At 35.9% G+C, this 23,157-nt stretch overlaps 1 protein-coding gene across 1 annotated transcript; it reads left to right on the top strand.

Moving 5' to 3' along the window:
• Positions 1–1,788: 1,788 nt before the first annotated feature.
• LOC131067837 (uncharacterized) lies at positions 1,789–23,157 on the top strand. The gene is made up of 3 exons (XM_059210406.1): positions 1,789–2,186; positions 22,057–22,461; positions 22,863–23,157. Exons 1-3 carry the CDS (start codon positions 1,789–1,791, stop codon positions 23,155–23,157), a joined length of 1,098 nt encoding a protein of 365 aa, XP_059066389.1.

Raw genomic sequence — 23,157 nt, 5'->3', positions numbered from 1 at the left:
CCTCTCAGTTGTCTCCGAGACCTAACATTATCTATGAAGGTAAACAAAACAAAAAAGCAACAGTTCTTCCATCGTGATAGACCCAGATTACATGATATGCCTTACAATACTACATGGAAGGATGGAAAACCAGTGGAAAAGCATCAGACAAACATTATGCATCCCCTAGATCCTTTGAAAAGACCTCTGAATCATATGATAGATGATAGTATATGGTGTTTTGCTTGTGACATGCCCCATTCTCCTTCTCAATGTATAGTAGTGAATAAGTTACAGGAAGAAGAAAACTATGAAGGGTATGCTAATGATCAAACTATAAACATGTTATCATTTTAAGAATACAACTCATATGAAGAGGAAGGGGAATATGATATAAATTCCAAACGAATCAGTCAACAGTATTGTGTACAACAGATATTTTCAGATGAAGAAGATGAAGTCAATCTCAGGATCCCTACTGAAGAGGAAAGAGAAAGAATTACAACAGCTACAGTTAAACAAGCCAAGAGGACTTATAATCTAAGAAATAGAACTATAAATCCTAAACAAGGAAAGCCCTCTGGCATGTTCATGAAAGAGAATAACAAAGTACCCAAGCAAACAACTAAGCCAAACAAGATCCAAGAAGAAGATCTAGTAAAAACTAAAGAGAAGGATCCTAAAGCTACAGAATTACAGAGTGAAAAGGATGAGGCGATAAAAGTCCCAATGGTACCTACCACCACATAATTTGACATTGCTAATGCCCTGCTACAAATGAAGGTTTATGTTCCTATACTTGAAATGATGAAGTTCTCTGAATATAGAGAAAAGACTTTGAAGATGATTATAGATATCCCGGAGGAGAAAGTAAAAGAGCACAAACATGATGATAAGAATTAAAGCGGTGAGGTTGATCCAGGCCAAATTATATATTTAGGATCTACAATAACAAAAAATCCTACTAAGTCGACTCTTTCTATTTAACTTTGGAATTTAATAACAAAAGGATTAAGAATTGCATGATAGATTCAGGGGCAGCAATAAATGTTATGCCTATTGGAGTTATGAGAGAACTTGGAATGGGTGTAGACACTACTTTTGGTAAATGCTATGCAATGGATAACAGATCCGTTCCAGTAGTGGGTGTCATGAGAGATGTAGAATTCAAGTTGGTAGCATACCCTGAAACCTCTTACAAAGTAGATATCACAGCAGTAGATGTTCCCTCAGATTATGGGATGTTGTTATCTAGACAATGGTCAAATTTGATAGGTGGACATGTCTAATTGGATTTTTCATATGCCACCATACCAATAAATGGACACAAAGTAAAAATTGAAAGAGAGCCTCGTTCTTCTCATATTATTGAGGATATCAAACCTGTTGAGAAAATATGCTTCATCCATTTGGATATGGATAATTTTAAGGTGCAATTAATAAAGCCAAAAACATAAGAGTTGACCCCAATTAAATCCTAAATCCAAGAAAATGATCAATTATGGCACATGTAATTTGATGGATCATTTACCAAATGGAGAGACATTCAAATACTCTTTTAAATTGATATTTGAATGTACAATTAATATTGCTCAGTATGAGGCCTTGCTCACCAGATTAAACTTAGCAGTTAAGCATGGGATCAAGATGCTTAATGTGTTTGGGGATTCAAAATTGATAGTGTCATAGGCCAAAGAAAAACATGCTTACAAACATCTTAGGTTGAAACAATACAGAAATGCGGTATGGGATACGATTGATTTGTTTGATGCTTTCCAAATAAGCTGGGTTGATAGATCCAAGAATATAATGGCTGGTTTCTTAGCAAATGTTGCATTGAAGGAGAATGATGTGACATTGAATGGAATATCTGAGGTGGAGATAAAAGTCAGACCTTTCATTTCTAATAACTTATATAATTGGAAGATATTCCAAGATGATGCTAATCTATTAAACTTATTACAATGTGTAGACCATTATGAGGCCAAGGCCATTAACTTTAATGACTTTGTGGAAAGGACTAATGATAAAGAAACTTTATTTGGACAACAAATCATACAATTGAAATCTAATAAATTACTAAAAGGTTTAGTGGCATTAGAAAGAACTTTTATGGAAACAAAAGTAACTCCGGCCAAAGAAAGTGATGTTGAGAAGGTTAATTTGGGCAATGAAGAATCCCCAAGACATGTGTACATTGGGAGGAGGTTAACCCCTACAATGAAGCAAGAATTGGTGATTTTACTCAGGAAATATAGACATGTGTTTTCTTGGTCATATGATGATCTTAAAGCCTACAGAGAAGACTTATTTCAACATCAGATACCATTCAAACTAGACGCTAAACCATTCAGACAGAAACAAAGGCCTTTAAATCCTACATTGTTACCCATAATGAGAGAAGAAATAATTAAAATGAAAGATGCAGGAATAATTAAACCATGCAAGTATTCTACTTGGGTTTCAAATTTGGTACCTATCAGAAAAAAGAATGGAGAAATAAGACTATGTGTGGATTTTAGAAATCTGAACATATCATCATTGAAGGACAATTACCCTCTACCAAATATGGACACCATATTGTAGAAGGTAACCGGATGTGAGATGCTATCCATGATGGATGGATTTTATGGTTATAATCAGGTAAAATTCAAGGAAGAAGAACAATATAAAACAACTTTCACAACACCATGGGGCACTTACGTGTATGCTAGGATGCCATTTGGATTGACTAATGCAGGAGAAACTTTCTAGAGAGTAATGGATGTAGTATTCACAGAATTGATAGATGTGATCATGGTGATATATCAGGATGACTTGACTACCTACTCAAAGGAGGCAGAGGACCATTGCAACCACTTGGAAAAAAATCTTTAAAAGGGCTTTGGAATATGGGATATCACTTAACCTGAAGAAATGTCATTTTGGGGTTGAAGAAGGAAAGCTTTTAGGACATATAGTATCTAAAGGAGTAAGAATTGATCCATAGAGGGTGGTTGCAATCAATGAAGTCCCTATCCCGAAAACCGTTATGGCCATTCAGTCATTCCTAGGACAAATAAACTTTTTCAAAAGATTTATCTTGAATTTTGCAAATATTGTAAAACCTATAGTGCGGATGTTACAAAAGGTAGCTAAAATAGACTAGATTGTTGAAGCATTGGATGCATTTATAGCCATCAAGAGGGCAATAACTAAAGCACCTGTGTTGATAACACTAGATTTTAGTAAACCATTTTTTATATTCTCCTTTGCTTCTTGTCACATAGTAGCAACGGTACTATTACAAAAGAATAAAGATGGTTGTGATCAACCAATTGCATATTTCAACAAATCATTGAGCCCTACTGAAATAAAGTATGAGATAAATGAAAAGAAAGCCTATGCCCTTGTAAAAGAAATCAAACACTTTAGGCCATATTTGGTGGGGGAAAAGGTGATAGGTTATGTCCGTAGCGTAGCGGTGAAAGATATGTTTAGACAAATTGAGGTTACAGGGAAAAGATGTAAATGGATAAATCAAATTCAAGAGTTTGACATTGAGCTTAAGATTTCACAAGTCATAAAAGGACAAGAATTAGCTAAAATCATGGCTGAAGCAGATATTAAGAAGTCACAAATAAATTAAATCAGGTTGAAAGAAGCTAATTTTAGTATTGAACATACAACATGGTACAAAGACATTATGTATTACCTCAAACATATGAAGTGTCTAGATGGCATGACTGAAAATCAAAAGAGGACTTTGAAAATTGCAATCTTCAAAGTATGTGATAGTTAATGGTGATTTATATTGGAAGAATAGAGATGGAATATTACTACTTTGTTTAGATGAATATCAAGCAGAAAAAATCTTGTAGGAAATGCATAGTGGAGTGTGTGGTGGTCATTTCTCTGCCAAGACTACAACCCCTAAAATACTAAGGGCTAGATATTACTGGCCACATTTGTTCAATGATTCTTATAAGTGTGTCAGGAAGGGTGAATCCTACCAAAAGTTCTCAAGAAAAATGAAGTACCAAGGGACACTCCCATTGAGACCCATGCAAGCTGAAGAACCCTTCCAACAATGGGGGTTGGATTTTATAGGGGAAATATCTGATAGGTCAAGTAGGGGACATAGATGGATATTGGTAGCTACTGATTACCTTACTAAATGGGTAGAAGAAATCCCTACTAGAGATGCTACTATTAAAGTGGTGATTGATGGAAAATACTACTACCAGGTTTGGTGTCCCTACAAGAATCATTACTGATAACGGTATGTGTTTTAGATTTGAAGAATTTAATACATTTTGTGAGGAATATGGCATTAAGATATCACATTCATCCCCTTACCATCCTCAAGGTAATGAACAGGCTAAATCTAACAATAAGAATATTCTCAAAATAGTTAAAAGTGTGTTGGGACAAAATAAAAGGGCTTGGGATTCAAAACTAAATTTGGCACTTTGGGTAGACAAGATAACAGTAAAAAAATCCACAGGAAGGTCCCCATTTGAATTGGTCTATGGTAAGAAGACTAGACTCCCCCTTGACAATATCTTGTCCATTCATAAATTTATAGTACAAGAAGAAATTGATGTTGTGGATCCTCTGCGAGAAAGGCTTGTGCAATTGATAGAACTGGATGAAATCAGGACAAAAGCTCAGAGACAAAATATCAAAGCATAAAATCAGATGAAGAAATTGTATGCCAGAAAGGCAACAAACAAAAAAATTGAGATAGATGATTGGGTCCTAATGTGGGATTCAAGAAATCAAGAAAAAGGCAAGCACGGAAAATTTGAAGCTCTTTGGCTTGCGCCATACATAATTATGGAAAAGGCAGGAGAGGACTCATATTTCATACATAGTGCAACAAGAGAGAATCAATAATTTCCAGTACATGGACAATTCTTGAAGAAATTTTTCTCTTAAACAGAGAAATATATTTCCATGTACAGTAGATTAGGACCCACTTTTCATTGTAAATACCATAATCTCTCAGTGATGTGTGTTCATTCACCAAAGATTTTGAATTCTTGAAGGCACCCATAGTATACCTCCATCCCAATCAGAGCCATTGTTATACAATATATTCACAGACAAGATATTGCCTAATCTCTTTAGAAGTAACAAAAGTTTAAAAAAAAAAAAAATGATTAAGTATACCCCTAAGAATTTCTATAGAAACCTTTGAACTTTCATCGACATTAGGCTCACAACTCCTATCAGCCAAATTCGACCATCCAGTGAGAAAAATAAACTCTCACCGAAAAGCTTAGTCCCACCAAAAAAATATATCTATTGTATCGAAGAAATTGATAAATGTTTCCTTTATAATATGAACCATCAAAGGGATTGTGGCCACGATAAGACTCAAAATGGATTCACTAAAGTCATTGTTTCTATCACAAAATGTATAGAAGAAACATATTGAAATGCCATGAACAATAGTATTTCGAAGAGATGTGAGTTTCAAAGAACCAATAAAGCATTAGGTTGATGTCTAAAGTCTTATCGATAAAGTAAAATGTCATCGACGGAAGCGAGTCATCAAAGGAGGGTTTTTGGCTCTTGGCGAAATGAAAAGTTTCATCAACACAGTGATATCGAGTAAGACATGGAGGCCAGTCATCAATGACTTTTCATCAATAGAACTCACGCATCGGATAAACTATTTCAAGGTATAACGATGGCATGGCTTTCATCAAAAAAATTGTTTCGATGAAACGACAAAGGTTCACATCGAAGATGATCACTTGGAATAAAAATGAATGGGATCCATTTTTTATGAAAATGATGATTCAATGAAAACCTACAACACAATAGCGATAAAAATACTTTCATCGAAACAAAAGTAAGTTCGATGAAAGGGGACCTTTCGATAAGAAAGAAAGGGACACTGCCGAAGAACATAGTTTCATCGAAGTAAACGATAAAATCATACCATAAATGAGCATCGAAGAAAGAGAAAAGGAACTGTTATAAGAAGTAATTAACTTTTGCCACAAAATCATTCCATAATTAAATGAAGTCCCATCCTCATAAATTAAAAACAAGTGAGTTCATGATTGTTACATAACAGGTGGATATAACTGATGAAACTACTATAAAATTGTAATAAAATGACAAGGAAGAGGACAATTTAGGCAGCATTGGTTAGAAGAATTCATAGAGAGTCTTCAACAATTAGAAGGTCCAAAACTCCAAGTAAGTTCCCTATTTCTGAGCTTTGTACTTATAATGGAAGCCTCTTCATCTAAGAAAACCAGAGCTAGGAAACCTAAGGAAACCCAGTCTGGAGAGGAAAAACCAAAAAGGTAGAAGAAGGAAGGTCGCCCATTAGACAAAGACCTATTAGACCACTTCCCTGCCTCGAGCCATCAGTCCAAAAAGATTAAAACAGATGACAAGGGCTTGCAGGATAGGTTTGAAAATTTGGGAGACATTTGGATAGAGATTAGAGGGCATGGATTGTTCACCTTCGGATATGTGCGAAGAAATGCTCCAGAGCCTATAAATAATTTGTGGAGATTGAACCTAGGGAAATTGGCAGTACCCAATGTTTTTGTAAATGTTGAACTTATGAAATCTCTAGCCAACAATTATGACTCCAGGACAAAAACCATATATGATTATATGGGGAAACCAATAGTGTCCATCACTAAAGAAGTTATAGAAAGTCTATTTCACTTAGATTGGGGATTTGAAGAAAAGATAGATACTAGCAAGCTTACTCAGGAGTATTTTAATATGGAAGATATATATAAGAGGTGGAGACTCCCTATCCAGAGACCAAAAATTGTAGGATCAACAGTGCCATTAGGGTGAAGGAGATAAAGCTCCCTTTGATGTTAACTTTTCTACCCCTATTTCAAGTACACATTTTATTGTGTAGCCCAGGTCTTAGGAATAGAACCCCCCCCCCCCCCCCCTTGATGGATATAATGGCTATGATAATCTATGCAGATTTGCAATCAAAGGACCCTAGAGCATTTGATTTTTCTGCTTATTTATCTGAAGTCGTGAATCATGGTTTGGAGAGTTTGAAAGGAGACATGGTGAATGTTCATTTAAAGTATTACTCTTTTCTAATGCATATATTACTCTGTAATGGACAAGATAAAGGATTGTGGTTGGATGGGTTATGCGTCAGGGCTTATGATAAAGATGGAGTAAGGAAGTCTATACAGTTATGGTTATCTTCGTGGGACTAGAGATACAACAATAGTCAATATTGGCACTTTGAAGAGTTCTTCGTTTAAACACTGTACAGATTGCTAGATTATCCATGTGATAATTCTATATCTCCAGAAATTCTGAGATTTCTCAGTCCAAAAGAGTTATGTGAAGACACTCCAATTACACATAATTGGGGATATTGGTACTGCTTTTTGGATTATACTTAGATAAGGGTGTATGGGTTTAAAGGAAATTATTATTTTCTACCTATTACAGTGCCTAATAGAGTAGCTTGCCTTGAGATTATTAGACAGTTGTCAATAGCCAGTGCTAAACACTTGACGGATCATGGGAAACAATCCATACTGCCCAGGTTATTAGTTTTTTTAGATTTTATTGTTAAAAGTTCAATGAGCTATGGCTTATTGTAGAATAAATTGGGTTATTATAAGATGGTAAAAGGTGATCCTAGGTCAAACTTCAACCCCGAAGGTTATATGAGAGAAGCAAAAGCATCATAGAACCTTACGGCTATAGAGAATGTTCCATTGATGCCTGATGATTTCATTAGAAATATGGAAAGGAAAGAAGCTATTGAGAAAAGGACAAAATATGACAGAGTATCCAAGGCCTACGAATGAAAGGTTAGTAGAGGAAAGATTAATGAGGATATTATGCAAGGGATAGATGACCCCTTAGCCAAAGTTAATAAACTTATGCAACATGAGTTGGAAATTCTCAATGGTGTCCCTGTGTATGTTTTTAAAAACAGGAGACAAGACGACAAGGATGCAGAGCCATTGGCACACATATCTCCTCAATCTATTTCCAAGTATGTCCTTGTTGATTCACCAAGAGAAGGGTATCCACCCAGATATGATTATAACATGCAGACAAGTCTGGCAACTAGCCAGTATGGTGTATAGGAGATCAATAATGTGAAGTTACTATAGTATGAAGAATTCATTTCAGACAATAAATATTCATACCAAATAATTTAACACATTTATGTGCTAGTACAAAGGGACATTAGTCAGAGCCAATACAGAAGGGAAAATCAAGGAAGAGATGCTCAAAATACTACAGGAGAAAATAGACCAAGTCATGAAGGAAATGAGGCCTAAAAGGGGAAGGCTATTACTTAAATATGTTGGGGTAATAATATACTCAGGATGGGATATGAGATCTGCTTTGTTGTTTGTTAGTTCTCTAAAGAAACAAGGGTTGGACAAACAAATCATGCCAAATGTAATAGATAAGATTTTCGTGGGATCAGGATATGATCCAGATCAGAAAGCTCTTATGTTGTGGGCTCTGTACCCTAAGGAGAAAAGGCCATTACTTGTCAATATTGATGAGGCCTTTGGACATTTAATGATTCAACAATTTAGGAAAACTGACCCTAGGGTCACTGCCAAATTGAATTTGGATGTGGCAAAACTAAATCAAGATCAAGTTTAATTCTTAGTCAGGGAGAATTGCACATACAAAGGTTTATATGAAAAGGCCAGTGAAGAAATACAATGGCTGCAAGAAAGTATATTACAATCAAGCTCTGCTCTAGGAATTGGTACAATGGATATGGTACTTGAGACTTATCGAAAGGTCATAGATGCTCTGACAGACACTGTCTACTAGAAGACTAAAAGTGAGAAGTTGGTTAAACAAGTAGAAAGTTCTTGATAAAAAATGGATAAACTGGTTAATGATATCATTGAACACAGGTTTAGAACCATGATAACACATGCATATCAGTATTAGAAAGTGTATATTGGGATTGTCAAGGCTTTAAGGGAGCATGAAAGATTAAGGAAATGGCTGCAAGAGGTGATGAACGACGTTGATACCATGACACCTAAAGAGAGAGAAGAATGGACAACATACTTGGAGGAACATGACAGATATGCAGATACATTGAACAAAGACCTCCAAGCGCTAGATGATGGGAGCACTTCACGAATGCCAACAATCTACAAGGAGGGGGAATCGATATCATTGGAACAATGACGGAATGAGCTTGCTAGCATCAAAGAGCAAGTCATCTCAAGATTGGATCAGGATAAATATTTGGCCCCTCATGTCAACCATATAATCTTTGAGTATATTTTATTGAAGGCAGAGATGAAGAAGAAGAACATTGATATCAGAGGCTATAGAGAGGATGATTACATAAATCATTTGGGAATGCTTAATATATTTTTATTTAACTTTGTTAAGAACATACAACCTAGTTGTTGATGTTATGAAGAGACATGAATTTTCATAAAGATAGTTTTTGTTCTCATATATATGAGAGGTTTTTTGTAAAAGAAAAGAAAAAATAAGAAATAGATATACTATATACTCTCGCAGTTTTTGTAACTTCAAATCTCTATCAATATAATTAGCTATTTTTACTGTGCATATGTGGTTTGAGTTGTTTATTTCAATTGGCAGTTGTTCTATGATATTGTCTCATAGAAGATAAGGTTGCTTGTATCTTCCTAGTGAAGTTTATTTTCATGTTGCTATTAATTTGAATAAAAGGCCTACTTGTGGATTGTAACTATTCCTTGTAAGTCTTCCTTTAATGGTCTCTTAAAGTAAGTGTTAAATTCATTCGAGCAAATTAGAGCATAAGACTATTAAAACGGATCTTTTTAAGGAAAGTTGACTGACAGATATACCTAGGGGGTGATTCAAATATTGTCTCATAGAAGTAAAATTAAGTCCTATTCAAGTAATAGACTCTAAGGCCCAAACAAGAGGAAAGGCATTGATCATTTATAAACAACATGTTTTTACCATATCAATTACCTTTACTTTAAAGCAATAGGAATAGTTGAGTAGGATATATAGAATCAATTAGCAATAGTGTATACATATAAATTTCAAGCACAAAGATCGAATAGATTTCACAACAACAATCTTGAACTCATCTAAAAGCCACCTATCTGAGATAGGGAAAAATTTAGATCAAGATACTCAATCTACTATAAAAAGCATTAGTCATCAAAAGTGCCTAGTGAATAGGTGTACCTGCCGAGGTCTTGCAGAGCCTAAAGTGAGGGAGTTAGTAACCAAATAGGTTCATTTTATAAGTTGGCCAAGTCAATGGGAGGTTTCAATCATAGGAGTTGGCATTTCCTTAGAACCTATCCAATCTGTTAATTTGAGATCCAGCAGAGAGGATTGGTCTTCATCTAGTTATAAATTTTATGAAAATACGGAGGAAAATCCTTTATATACTATAAATGCAGAAGATAATAATGACAACCATGATGAAACCCTAATTGCTGAGGAATAGGAGGAAAGGCAGTGGGATGTAGTCATACATAAAATGGATGACTTAAATGCAGATGAATCCAAAATGGCAAAGGCTCTTAAGAGACAATCAAACTAGGTATTGCAGAAGCTCAGATTAAAAAGAGATACTATTCAAATCCCTAAGCCAAATGGGGTTGAAGAAGAGAAAGGAAGAGTTGAGGGAAGTAGACCAGCAACCCCTAGGTATAGTCCCCCTCATATGAGAAACATCAAACAATCATTTAGGATCTTTGATAATCCATTGTTTGATGTTTTGAATAGTGTAGACACCCAAAATTGTCCAGTCTAATTAAATAAATATTTTATTTGTTTAATTATCTAAGCTTAATTCTTCTATTAATTAAATAAATCTTTATTTATTTAATTAATTCATTTATCCTCTTCTAGCCTTATTTCTCATTTAAATAAATACATTTATTTATTTAAATTATCATTTTCCTAAATTAAATAAATATCTTATTTATTTAATTGATCCCACTTCTTCTATTAATTAAATAAATCTTTATTTATTTAATTAATTCATTAATCTTTTCTACCCATGACACATGTCATTCATCTCTTAATTCATACACTACCTACCCCTTTCATTATTTTATTATTTCTTTTACCTACCCTCTAATCATAGCTGACCTCCTTTTACACCTCTCAATCTTATCCCTCCATTTCATATAGTGTCTTCTATATAAGGAGATGCTTCCTTCATTATCGAACCCTAATCAATCATCCTAATCAATCATCCTAATCATTCATGCTAATCATCTTTTATGCAATTGACTACACTACGATCCTACTTGCAACCACATTCCATTCTTTGTTGAGCTCTTGTGCATATAAAATCTGAGAGCAAATATATCAAGCAAGATCAATGGAGATAGGAAGAATGGAGATCAAAACCCTATTGGACATGTGATGGTATAATCTTTGTGATTTCATGTGATTTGCATTGTCTTAGGTAATCTTCATATGTTATGGTGGATCTTTGTTGATTGTTAGGCTAGGGTTTTGTGGTTGAATTCATTTAGCCTTTCAATATTGTTATTATTGTTATCCATTTTCACCATATACATTTTGGCACGCCCGGTGGGACATGGATTTTTCTTAGATTTATGGTTTTTGCAGATTTTTCTAACCCTATATTGCTATTTTGTAAAACAATTTGGAGAATAACCTTGTACAGCTAGGGTTTTGGACACAAAATCAAGATCTTGGAGAGATTTGATCATATCTCATAAACGGATTGGAAATTTTGCACCAAATTTGTTTTGTAGGTTGAAGAAAGTACCAGGAGCTCTCAATCCAAAATTTAGAATTTTTGAAGTACATTTTCATTTTCTATTAATTTTTTATGATTTTTCATAAAAAATTAATTTTGAGAGAAAATGAGAGAATTTTTTGGATTTTCTTATATTTTTGGAAATCTCTCATAATTATACATAGGATCTATTCTTTGTGAATTTAATTTTGATGCAAAATATTTCCCTAAAAATCGGATCTTTAAAAATTAAGGTTTTTCCTTATTTTGATCAGATATCACAAATAGATTTGAATTTTGACATCAAATGTTTTGTGCAGGTCACGAAAAGTATCAAAACTATTTAGTACAAATTTCAGATTTTTTGGATCGATTTTGCATTTTATATGAATTTTTTATGATTTTTTCATAAAAATTAATTTTGAGAGAAAATTAGTGAATTTTTTGGATTTTCTTACATTTTTGGAAATCTCTCAGAATTATACACAGGATCTATTCTTTGTGATTTTAAATTTGATGCAAAATCATTCCTCAAAAATCATATCTTTGAAAATTATGGTTTTGCATTATTTTACTCATATCTCACAAAATGCTTGGATTTGTTGTAGAAAATTTTTTGTGCAGGTTTGGAAGACCATCAAGACTCTCCAGTAAAAATTTTAAATTTTTTGGATCGATTTTGCATTTTATATGAATTTTTTATGATTTTTCATAAAAAATTAATTTTTGGAGCAAATTAGCAAATTTTTTGGATTTTCTTACATTTCTGGAAATCTCTTGAAATTTTACTAGTTTTCTTTTTTTATGATGAATCAAATCTTTGAATTGGTCAACAAAACGCATTGTTGAAGGCCCCTATTTCACAAAGTCTTTTGGATCTAAAATTTACTTAACTTGTGTGCTTGCAGGAAGGGGTGATCATTTGAAACAATCCAAAATACTAATAAATTTTTGTTGCAGGTCCTTGACAAGGGTTTTTTGGATTTTTATTGTGTGCCTTGTTTTCATAGACTAGTAAACACTTCAATTGGTGCACTAAAATTGAATCATTATCTTTTGTGTCTTGAGCAATAGGCTCTTTTTGTTTAATCTTTAGAGGGCATGTCTTCCTGTGTGGTCATTAGGACTACTAGTGAGAAGAGAACGACCCAAGTGGTAGCGAGGAAAATCCACCTCTTCCGAACCACTATAAACAAATGTATTCATGGTGGAAACTATGGATAACGTGTGCTGATTAGTTCATACCGACACTATGTCTCCCCATAAACTCATTTGATCAAATTTATTTGATCATTTGTAGGGCGTAACCCCTACTGACTGGGATCCTTCTATATTTACAAAGCTAAAAGTGCTGCATGTATGGCCACATGAGTGGATGCCCTTACTAGCACCTTTTAATTTTAGAAGCCCATTTCCTTCTAGTTGTTGGGGCAGGAGGTCGGACCTCTGGTAGCGGCCCACACACATACGGTTCTTAGTAGAGATACAAAGTTTGCCACGGGGAGTTTTCGTGGGGACTGATGCTTGGCTGACCCGAGAAGTGAGTGTCGAGGGTGGAGCCAGTGAAGTCAAGCATCTAAGTATCCACTCTGAATAGCGTAGCCTCGAGGGTAAAACCTCATGTGGGATCAACAACTATTGCCTTGGCCAGCCATAAGAATTGTGCTTGACTTATTTTAAACATTCAAACCATTCAAGACCAAACAACACAATATTGTGTCTTTTGTGTCTTCAAGTGTATGCAAAACATTTTTTTACATCAAACAACACACTTTTCTTGGAGTCATTCTGAGTCTAAACACTTGCAAACATTGAGTCCTCATCAACATTGTGTCCTCTTGTCACGAAAAACAATCAAACATTCAGATTTCGTCACAACCAACAACTTCGCAAATTGGAAAATTTTTATAGTCCATCAAACTAGAGCAATCAGTTTTGGAATTCTTGAGCTTCCTAGGTTATTTCTCCAGGTTTTCATCTAGCATTCAACCTGTCCTTGGGTCTCACAAAATCCATCATTGCTTTACACCTTACATTACATTCACATTTGTCTAAACTTGAGTCAAAAGGTCACTTGCTTGTCCTCATCATACTTTGTCAACACACTACATACAACAACACTTTGCTAAGTGGTCCCTCATCAAGGTTTCTTACCTTTGGGTCTCATTTGGTTTTACTTAGAGTCAAGGTCAACTTACCTCATCAAGAGAAACTATCCTCTCTTTGGAAGTCACACCTACTCTACTACATACATACTTGGTCTTACACTTTGGACATTGCAAGTACACTTCAGACTCATTTACATTCCATTCAACTCTTGGTCTTCCATACTCTTTCCATTTTTCATCTAGTCTCTCACATCTTGGTCAATACCTAGTTCATGGTTGAAACCCGTCTTCAAAAATCTAGGAGAGAAACTAAAGAGGCTCAAGAGTCCGCAAACATGAGTTCTTATGAGTATGACAATGATATCTTTTTCAATTCTGATCATACTACATTACCTGACATGGATGTCTATAGAAACATTCCAAATGTTGAGAACATGGACACTATAAACAACAATGCTACACATAATGACAATGTGGACAACTTTTTAGTACATTCAGCAGATGTGGAAGAATCCATTATGAATCCCCATTTCAATCGATTGGTTGAGGAAATAATGAGGAGGGATAGACAATACTTCTTACAAATGATGGCACAAAGTGGAGCCAAGATACCTCATGATTTTGACATGTCTCAAATAATGGAACATAGACCTTTGCAACAACCTCACTCCAATATGGATCAAAGGAGACCTAATAGTGGAGGAAATAGAGGACCACATATGGTACCTGAATCACCATTAGCTTTTCTTCAAAAACCAGAGGTCCCACATACACATGGTCAAACATATGATACCCACCTTCGCAGACCATTATGGAAGTCTTATGCAGACAGATATGCTCAATCACATGCCAATGCTAAGGATCAACCACCAAAGCAATTGGATATTCAAAGGCATGCTCAAAAATTGGACACAAGGAAACCTCGTGTCAAATTTGGGGGTAACACATTAGAACATGACATGCCTGTAGACTATGGTATACATGGACAAAATAGATATTTCGTTCCTCAACATGAATCTATACCAAGTGCTCCATATATGCAGCATCACTATAGACCTCCTCCATATGAACATGTGTATGATCAATATCATCCATATATGCAACATGCTCCTCCTCCAATTGGTGCCTCAAGCATGGGGTATGGTCCAAGAAGTCGATCTCCACCTAAGAGCAATTTGGAGCAACAAATTAGGGACTTACAAAAGAAAATGGAGGACATAAATACACCGAAGCCAACATACACAATGAGAGACATATGTCCTTATCCATTTGACAAGAGCATTCCAATGCCTCCTTTTCCTACACACTTTGTGACACCTAAATTTGATAAGTATAGAGGAAAAGGGGATCCTAAGGCACACATAAGACAATTTTTCACAGCTTGCATTGAGGTAGCAGCAGAAGAGACATATTTGATGAGATTATTCCCACAAAGCTTAGGTGATCAAGCTATGGAATGGTACTCCCAACTTCCACCTAGAATTAAGTCATGGGGTGACTTAGCAGAGGCATTTATTCAACATTTCTCAAACAACATAGAGACAGACATATCGGTCACTACTTTGTGCAATACTAAGCAAAAAGAGGGAGAATCTTTTGCATCATTTTTACAAAGATGGAGAAATCTAGCCAGCAGATGCTCTTGTGAAATTCCACAAAAACAAATGGTAGAAATGTTCACCCAAAATGTTAACAAAGAGATTGGTTATGACTTAAGGAAAGCTTGTTTGTCCACCTTCAAGGACGTCATTGAAAAAGGCTTAGCGATAGAAAAGGTCCTAATTGAACAAGGAGTCATTAAAATATTCAAGGAAAACAAAGATGACTTTAAAGGAAAAGACAAGCCAAGATTTTGGAATAAAAACAAGAACACAGTCAATGATGGTGTTGTTGATGCCAACACAGTGTGACCCAAATTCATTTTTTCTGGATCAAGTTCTACAAACAATCAAGTGAATACTCAAACAACTTCTAGATCATGAAGGAAGTATACCCCATTGGGAGAACCACTTGAGTCAGTTTTCAAGAAGTTAGTGGCAAACAAGGTGATCACAATTCCAAATTTCCCGCCATATGAACCAAAGGTCAAACCAAATTGGTGGAATGATGATGAGTATTGTGAATTTCATAAGAGCAAGGGTCATAAGACCGGAAATTGTCATCGGTTGAAGAACATCATACAAGATCTCATTGATAGAGGTGATATTGAGATTGAGGGACATTCATCCAATAAAGAACATGAGATGTTTAAGGAACCATTCCCAAAACATGACAAGGGAAAAGCTAAAGCCACAGATGATCAAACCAACTATACCAGAGCATCCTATAACTATGATTCAGCTATCAATCACATCTCGATGGACAATTATGTCTCTACCATTATCATCAAGGACAAAATGCCTGAGAATTTTACCCAAAGACCCAAGATTATCCTAAAAGGCATTGGATCTTCTTCCGAACGTACCTCTGAATGTAATGTTACAACTCATCGAGGTAAATTCACTTTGCAAGGTGCTCCAGCTAAAAACACCGCTTCTTCATCAACCAAACCTGAGTATGACCTTGTAGAACAGTTAGGGAAAACACCCGCGCTCATCTCCATCCTTGAGCTCTTACGCATATCCCCCTCACATAAAGCTATTCTTGACAAAGTCTTGAGAGACACTGCCGTTCCTACTGATCTAAACATGGACCAGTTTCAAGCCATGGTGGGATACCTTTCCATTCCACACTCCCTTACATTCACAGAAGCCAATGATGCCTCTGTAAGTCAGCCACATAATGCACCATTACACATTGAAGCCTTCATACACAAGCATCGAATAAAAAGAGTCCTGATAGATGGAGGAGCAGGTCTAAACATTTGCACATTAAGCACTATCACACAATTGGGATATTCTGATAAAGCTATGAATTCTACAAACAAAATCACCATTAAAGCATATGATGATGAAGAGCGTTCATCCAAAGGCACAGTCACCTTACCTCTCAGAGTTGGGCCAGTTACAAAGGATGTGGTTTGTCAAGTCCTAGACCTAGATCTCACTTATAACATCCTTTTGGGAAGTCCTTGGATTCATGAGATGAGCCCAGTACCATCTACATATCATCGATGTATCAAGTTTCCACACAATGGAGTTGAAGTGACCGTCAAAGCTGACCCAAATCCATTCATATATTGCAACAATCTGCGACCTAGATTAGAAATAACAATTCCAGCTAATCGAGAAGTTGTTCCATCTTCAGCATATGTGGATCCAGAATCATTGAAAGCTTCTACATCAAAACAAACAGAGCTCAAAGAAAAATTCAAGATTAAAGACATGGGATGTGGTGAGTATATCTTTCATGTTGATCAACTCCCATTATCTCCTAAGACATTCAGTTGACAAGAACAATCTATGAACAATTTGCAAGGAATTGGGTATGAACCACCTAGTGTTGTGGCTACTAAGTCTGAATGCAAATCTCCTCCAGCGATGCAAGCAACTCTTGATATCAATAGTCCTAAGAGTGGTTCCAACAAAGAATCTATTGAGTGTATCGCCAGCCATCTTGAGGACTCACATAGCTTTACCATATCATCCACTCATTCCATTTCCACTCCACTTCCAGACTTGGATAAACAAGAATTACAAAAGCCCTTACTCATTGGGGATCAAAAATCAAGCTTTCAAAAGAAAAATCTAAAAGTCAAAACTAAAGAAAAGTCCTTCAGTCCAAATCAAAATCAAAAGCTATTGGACTCTACAAAAATCAAATTCAAGGATAAAAATCCTATAAAAGAAAAAGAGCAAGAGTTGATCTCCCCTAATATCAAAATAACTGGGGGCAAAAGTTCTAAAATTTCAAGTCAAAAAGCATACTTGTTGATCCTAAGTCTCCATCATGCTATCCTACTTTCACTTCTTTTCACAGTCATAAGCCTTCATCACTCATCCACTTGTTCCGCAAATCCATTCCCTTCTGGCGATACATCATGGACCTTTAATGGAGCTACCTCAAGGGAATTTGTTATCAGGGATGCCCGAACTTCTTTAGGTGACACGCATACGGGCCTGTGTAGTCCACACACTAGTAATTGTATCTCAATTCCTTCATCAAGGAAGACAGTCACTCGAGCTACACATCATTTAATCAAGGAACAATGCAGCTACAATCACAAGGTCAAGCCTCGCACATTTGAGGTAGGTGACTTGATTCTCAGAGAAGATCCTAAAAATCAACAAGACAAAGAGAAGAAGGGCAAGTTCGAACCAAACTGGCTTGGTCCTTACATTATTACAGCAGCATATGGATCTGGTGCATATCAGCTCTCAACTACAGAAGGTGAACCTTTGGAGGATCCTATCAACAACATGCACCTTCACAGGTTCTACACATAGCTCTTCAGAGTATCCTAATTCAAAAATTTCAAAAATACAAAAAAATCAAAAATTTTAAAAATACAAAAAAAGTCAAAAATTTCAAAAATACAAAAAAAATCAAAAAATTTCAAAAATACAAAAAAAATTATAAAACAAAAAAATCGTTACTTGGTGAAAACCTGGCAAACAGGCGCCTTGTGACACAAAAAAAAAAAAAACATTGAAAAATCGAAAAAAAGTAAAGAGAAATAATTTCGTCCAACGGTGAAAACCACTTCAGTGGTGCCTTGGGCAAGTACCATGGTGAAAACTGGGTCACCAGCGCCATGCGTAGAGACATTGCTCCTCCCTCCTTCAGGATTCTCTTTCATCACTTCACTTTGCACACACTCACAACCTATTCATTCATAACAAACTTACCCATTCCCATCATGGCTTGTCAATTGATCTACCCAAGATTGGTTAGCCATTCATAATAAACCATCCCTTTTCACCCCTTTCCATCCATAATAAATCAGATCCTATATGTGGCTAAGGCAAATCCTACGTCTAGTAATGGGTGTGGAACTGAGAACATCACATGTTTCGAGGAGTATAGTTTCTTCCAACTTCCTTCAGTCTGTTCGCACACAATCCGCAATAAAGCAACATTTGCATCACAGATCCGCAATAAAGTTTCGTCTTCTCCGCAATAAAGTATCAGTTTCATGGATTCAGCCAATTTCAGATGAGATAGCAGCAAGAATGGGCTTCAACAAATCAAATCTTTCAACAGACTCAGACAACATTATGGTTCAGTGCTATCTATCCTTTCTGTGAAAGTAAACATTGTGACCACAATCAAATAAGACTTATACAAGTGACAAGAGACACTAAACTTGAGGACTACAGTGGATGTTGGTGTCGAGTCTTGGTTTTCTTTTGATTTCATCATTTTTGGTGATATGTCTTTTAGCTTTTTCGGGATGTCTTTGACTAGAGAATCTATCTCCAGGATGTTTTTGACTAGAAAGGCGAGGATGGGGTATCGTCACCTATTTGTATTTGCTGTCTGTGGATTGTCTCTTAGTAATGCTATGACTTGTCCAAGGATATGAGGACACTGTGAGTCTAGTATGAATTGGGGCATTCCTTGTTTGTGACTGTCTTATCTCCATGCAAACAGGTACAATGACTTTCTGGGTCGAACATATGCCTCGATTGTCATAACCTACTTGCCATATTAAAGCTCAATGATGATAATGCACAAGAAGCTCTTTCACTTTCATATCTTCTGTCTTTCATCCCCCCTTTCTTGATTGACTTCCATCATCCTTCTCGAGTCCGCGTAGCCTGCTATCACATGACTGAGTATAATGACACACCAAAAACATTTGCATTTCATGTAGTTGCACCTGCATTACCACATATAAGCATTTCATACATTCACATTTGCATCATGCATACACCTATAAAACATAAACAAACAAAAAAAAATAATATTACATTGCATCATATACATATTTGCATCCATATCATAAGCATCACATAAGAACATCTCATCACATAGGTACACATGCATATAGCTGCCGCAAAGATGAATCATCTCATATATATATATAAAGTGTCATGATACAATGATGTCAAAATCATACGGCTACAATCACCCGCAGGTGTCTACATCATTATACAAAATGGTACAAAACTGATACAGAGGAACTCACTGATCACTCTTGCCAACACTATTGGTAGTGCTAATCCTATCCATGTCATGGTATCCCATGCCACGTGTCCCACCCTCATCTCCAGTCTTGGATCCTAGAACACTCGTCTAAGGGCATCCCTGTCTCCGTCTTGATCGTACGGAATCAGCTCCCCATCAATCGGTATCCGCATAATCCTATATACATCCTCTAGGGTGACTATCATCTCACCCATCGACAGATCAAACGTGCACGTCTCAGAGTGCCATCTCTCAGCCAGCGCAGTCAGCATACCCATGTTTGCCCGAAACTCAGGCACATATAGCACATGTCTCAAACCCATCTCCTCGATGGCAGCTCTGTACTCGAGTGACAACTCAGGTCGCAACCTCTGCGTCGATGGGAATCTCTCCCGTGACTCTAGCATCGGCAAATACTCCTGCAGTCAAACAACTCAATCATGTTAGTTATAGTGGCATTCACTGTTTATCACAAAATGCTACTCGCTATCTAAATGCATATGGCTATCTACCCTAGTGACACTCACTATTCATCACAAAGTGTTGCTATTTATCCTAGTGGTACTCACTGTTCATCACAAAGTACTACGTGTGTGACACTCCCTGTTCATCACAAAGTGTTACTCACATTTGCACTCCCTGTTCATCACAAAGTGCTGCTCATATTTCAGTACTCCCTGTTCATCACAAAGTACTCTATCTTGGTACTCACTGTTCATCACAAAGTGCCTTGATCTATCCTAGTCTTCCTAGAGGACCTGCTTGAGTGTATCCCCTCAGCAGCTTATCCAATCGACAGCATATGTTCATCACAGAACTGCCGATTTGACCTAGAAGACACAAATTCACATTTTTGGACACAAACGCGCTTTTTGACATAAACGTGCATTTATTACATTACTTAGTATGCATTAATGACAACAATAAATGCATCAAAGTACAAGGAGGTTTTGTGGTACTTAGTGGCTCTCCTGTCTCTGCTGGCCTTTGAATCGGTGAACGCAATCGAATCTGTGAGCCATTGCCATCTTTGCTGACTGCTGCTGCTCTATCTCGCTCTGCACTCTGATCTCTTAGATGTGTGGATGACAATGAGGATGTTTTCCCCTCGTGGTCTATCTTATAGACTACCCTAGCCCTCGTTTCCCGAGTCAGTCTTCATTATCCCGTGACTTTGTCACTTTATCTGGTTAGTCCATTCTAGCCTTTCTTTCTTATCGAGAGATTGTCTGTGGTCTTTTCACACATTTTCATCCAATCTCTCGAGGGGGCATATCATTCCCATCTTGGGGCAACTCTGTATCAGTTCATCTTATCTTCTTTGAAACAACGCGACAAGTCACATTGTCTCAAAGAGGGGCAAAATGTAGACACCCAAAATTGTCCAGTCTAATTAAATAAATATTTTATTTATTTAATTATCTAATCTTAATTCTTCTATTAATTAAATAAATCTTTATTTATTTAATTAATTCATTTATCCTCTTCTAGCCTTATTTCTCATTTAAATAAATACATTTATTTATTTAAATTATCATTTTCCTAAATTAAATAAATATCTTATTTATTTAATTGATCCCACTTCTTCTATTAATTAAATAAATCTTTATTTATTTAATTAATTCATTAATCTTTTCTACCCATGACACATGTCATTCATCTCTTAGTTCATACACCACCTACCCCTTTCATTATTTTATTATTTCTTTTACCTACCCTCTAATCATAGCCGACCTCCTTTTACACCTCTCAATCTTATCCCTCCATTTCATATAGTGTCTTCTATACAAGGAGATGCTTCCTTCATTATCAAACCCTAATCAATCATCCTAATCAATCATCCTAATCATTCATGCTAATCATCTTTTATGCAATTGACTACACTACGATCCTACTTGCAACCACATTCTGTTCTTTGTTGAACTCTTGTGCATATAAAATCTGAGAGCAAATATATCAAGCAAGATCAATGGAGATAGGAAGAATGGAGATCAAAACCCTATTGGACATGTGATGGTATAATCTTTGTGATTTCATGTGATTTGCATTGTCTTAGGTAATCTTCATATGTTATGGTGGATCTTTGTTGATTGTTAGGCTAGGGTTTTGTGGTTGAATTCATTTAGCCTTTCAATATTGTTATTATTGTTATCCATTTTCACCATATACAAATAGTAATTGCGAAAAAAGGGGTAAATGGAAAAATATACCCTACAATGAGAATACAAGCCAGTATAATGATAGACAATACAATGATTACAATAGTGAAAGAAGAACTAGCAATGGAGGAAATACTGGTAACTGGAATAATAGCAATAGGAGCATCAATGTAAGTAATAATAGAGGTAACAACAGTAATAATGGAAATAATGACAATAATGGAAATGGTAATGGCAATAATAGAGGTAACAATGGTAATAATGAAAATAATGGCAACAATGGTAATGGAAACAATGGAAATAGAAATAACAATAATCAAAATGGTGGTGGAGGCAACAATGGAAACAATGGTAACAATAGAGGAAATGGAAACTATCAAAATACCAACTATGGTTCCAGACCACCTATGACCATTGAAAGGTATAAACAGTTGGATTTTAGTGGGATAGTTGGATATCCAAATTAGATTTCAAATGATTTAAGGTCAGCCATCCCTAAGTTCATAGGCAATGGAACCGATTCTGTAGAACAACATGTAATAAATGTAAAGAATACCATTAAAGATTTTGAAGTCTCTTATGAAGATGTTTTTATGAAATTTCTTGTTTAGTCTCTAATAGAGGATGCAGGTGAATGGTACAAAAATCTTCTTGACAAGTGCATTGGTAGCTGGCAGGAGTTTGTGAAATCTTCTTGAAAAATGAAAATCAACCAGTCTCTGAATTTAATAAGAGGTTTATTAAAGTGCTTAATAGAATACCAAGGGAAATTAGACTTGTTGATTCATTTTTTATTGACTTTTATTTGAGTGCTTTTGACAGCAAGGCTCACTATGAGATTTTATCTCATAGGCCTATGACCTTGGAGCAAGCATTTAAGACATCCACTAGCATTGAAAATAATAGAAAATATGTTGGGAGAATCGGAAAGAGAGATGATGAAAAACTATATAATCCTAGAGCTACAAAGAAGGATGAGCTTAGCCAAATCATGGACATGCTGAAAGATATGAAGGGTAACCAAAACCGAAATGAGAAGCCACCTCCATATAGAAGCAAGAATCCAATGAATTACAGTAGGCCAAGATTGCACGACATGCCATATAACACAAACTAG

Source organism: Cryptomeria japonica, chromosome 8 (assembly GCF_030272615.1).
Source record: "Cryptomeria japonica chromosome 8, Sugi_1.0, whole genome shotgun sequence".
NCBI classification, from domain to species: domain Eukaryota; kingdom Viridiplantae; phylum Streptophyta; class Pinopsida; order Cupressales; family Cupressaceae; genus Cryptomeria; species Cryptomeria japonica.
Note: the sequence above shows the minus strand (reverse complement) of the source record. Positions and strands in the feature narration are given on the sequence as shown.

What these genes read in the sequence shown, in the direction of transcription:
- LOC131067837 (XM_059210406.1), top strand. Translation starts at nt 1,789, where the DNA reads ATGGCTGGTTTCTTAGCAAATGTTGCATTGAAGGAGAATGATGTGACA. An exon ending in CATGTGTACATTGGGAGGAG is followed by an intron (nt 2,187 to 22,056) that starts GTTAACCCCTAC and finishes ATATACAAATAG; the next exon opens with TAATTGCGAAAAAAGGGGTA. An exon ending in CCACCTATGACCATTGAAAG is followed by an intron (nt 22,462 to 22,862) that starts GTATAAACAGTT and finishes TGCTTTTGACAG; the next exon opens with CAAGGCTCACTATGAGATTT.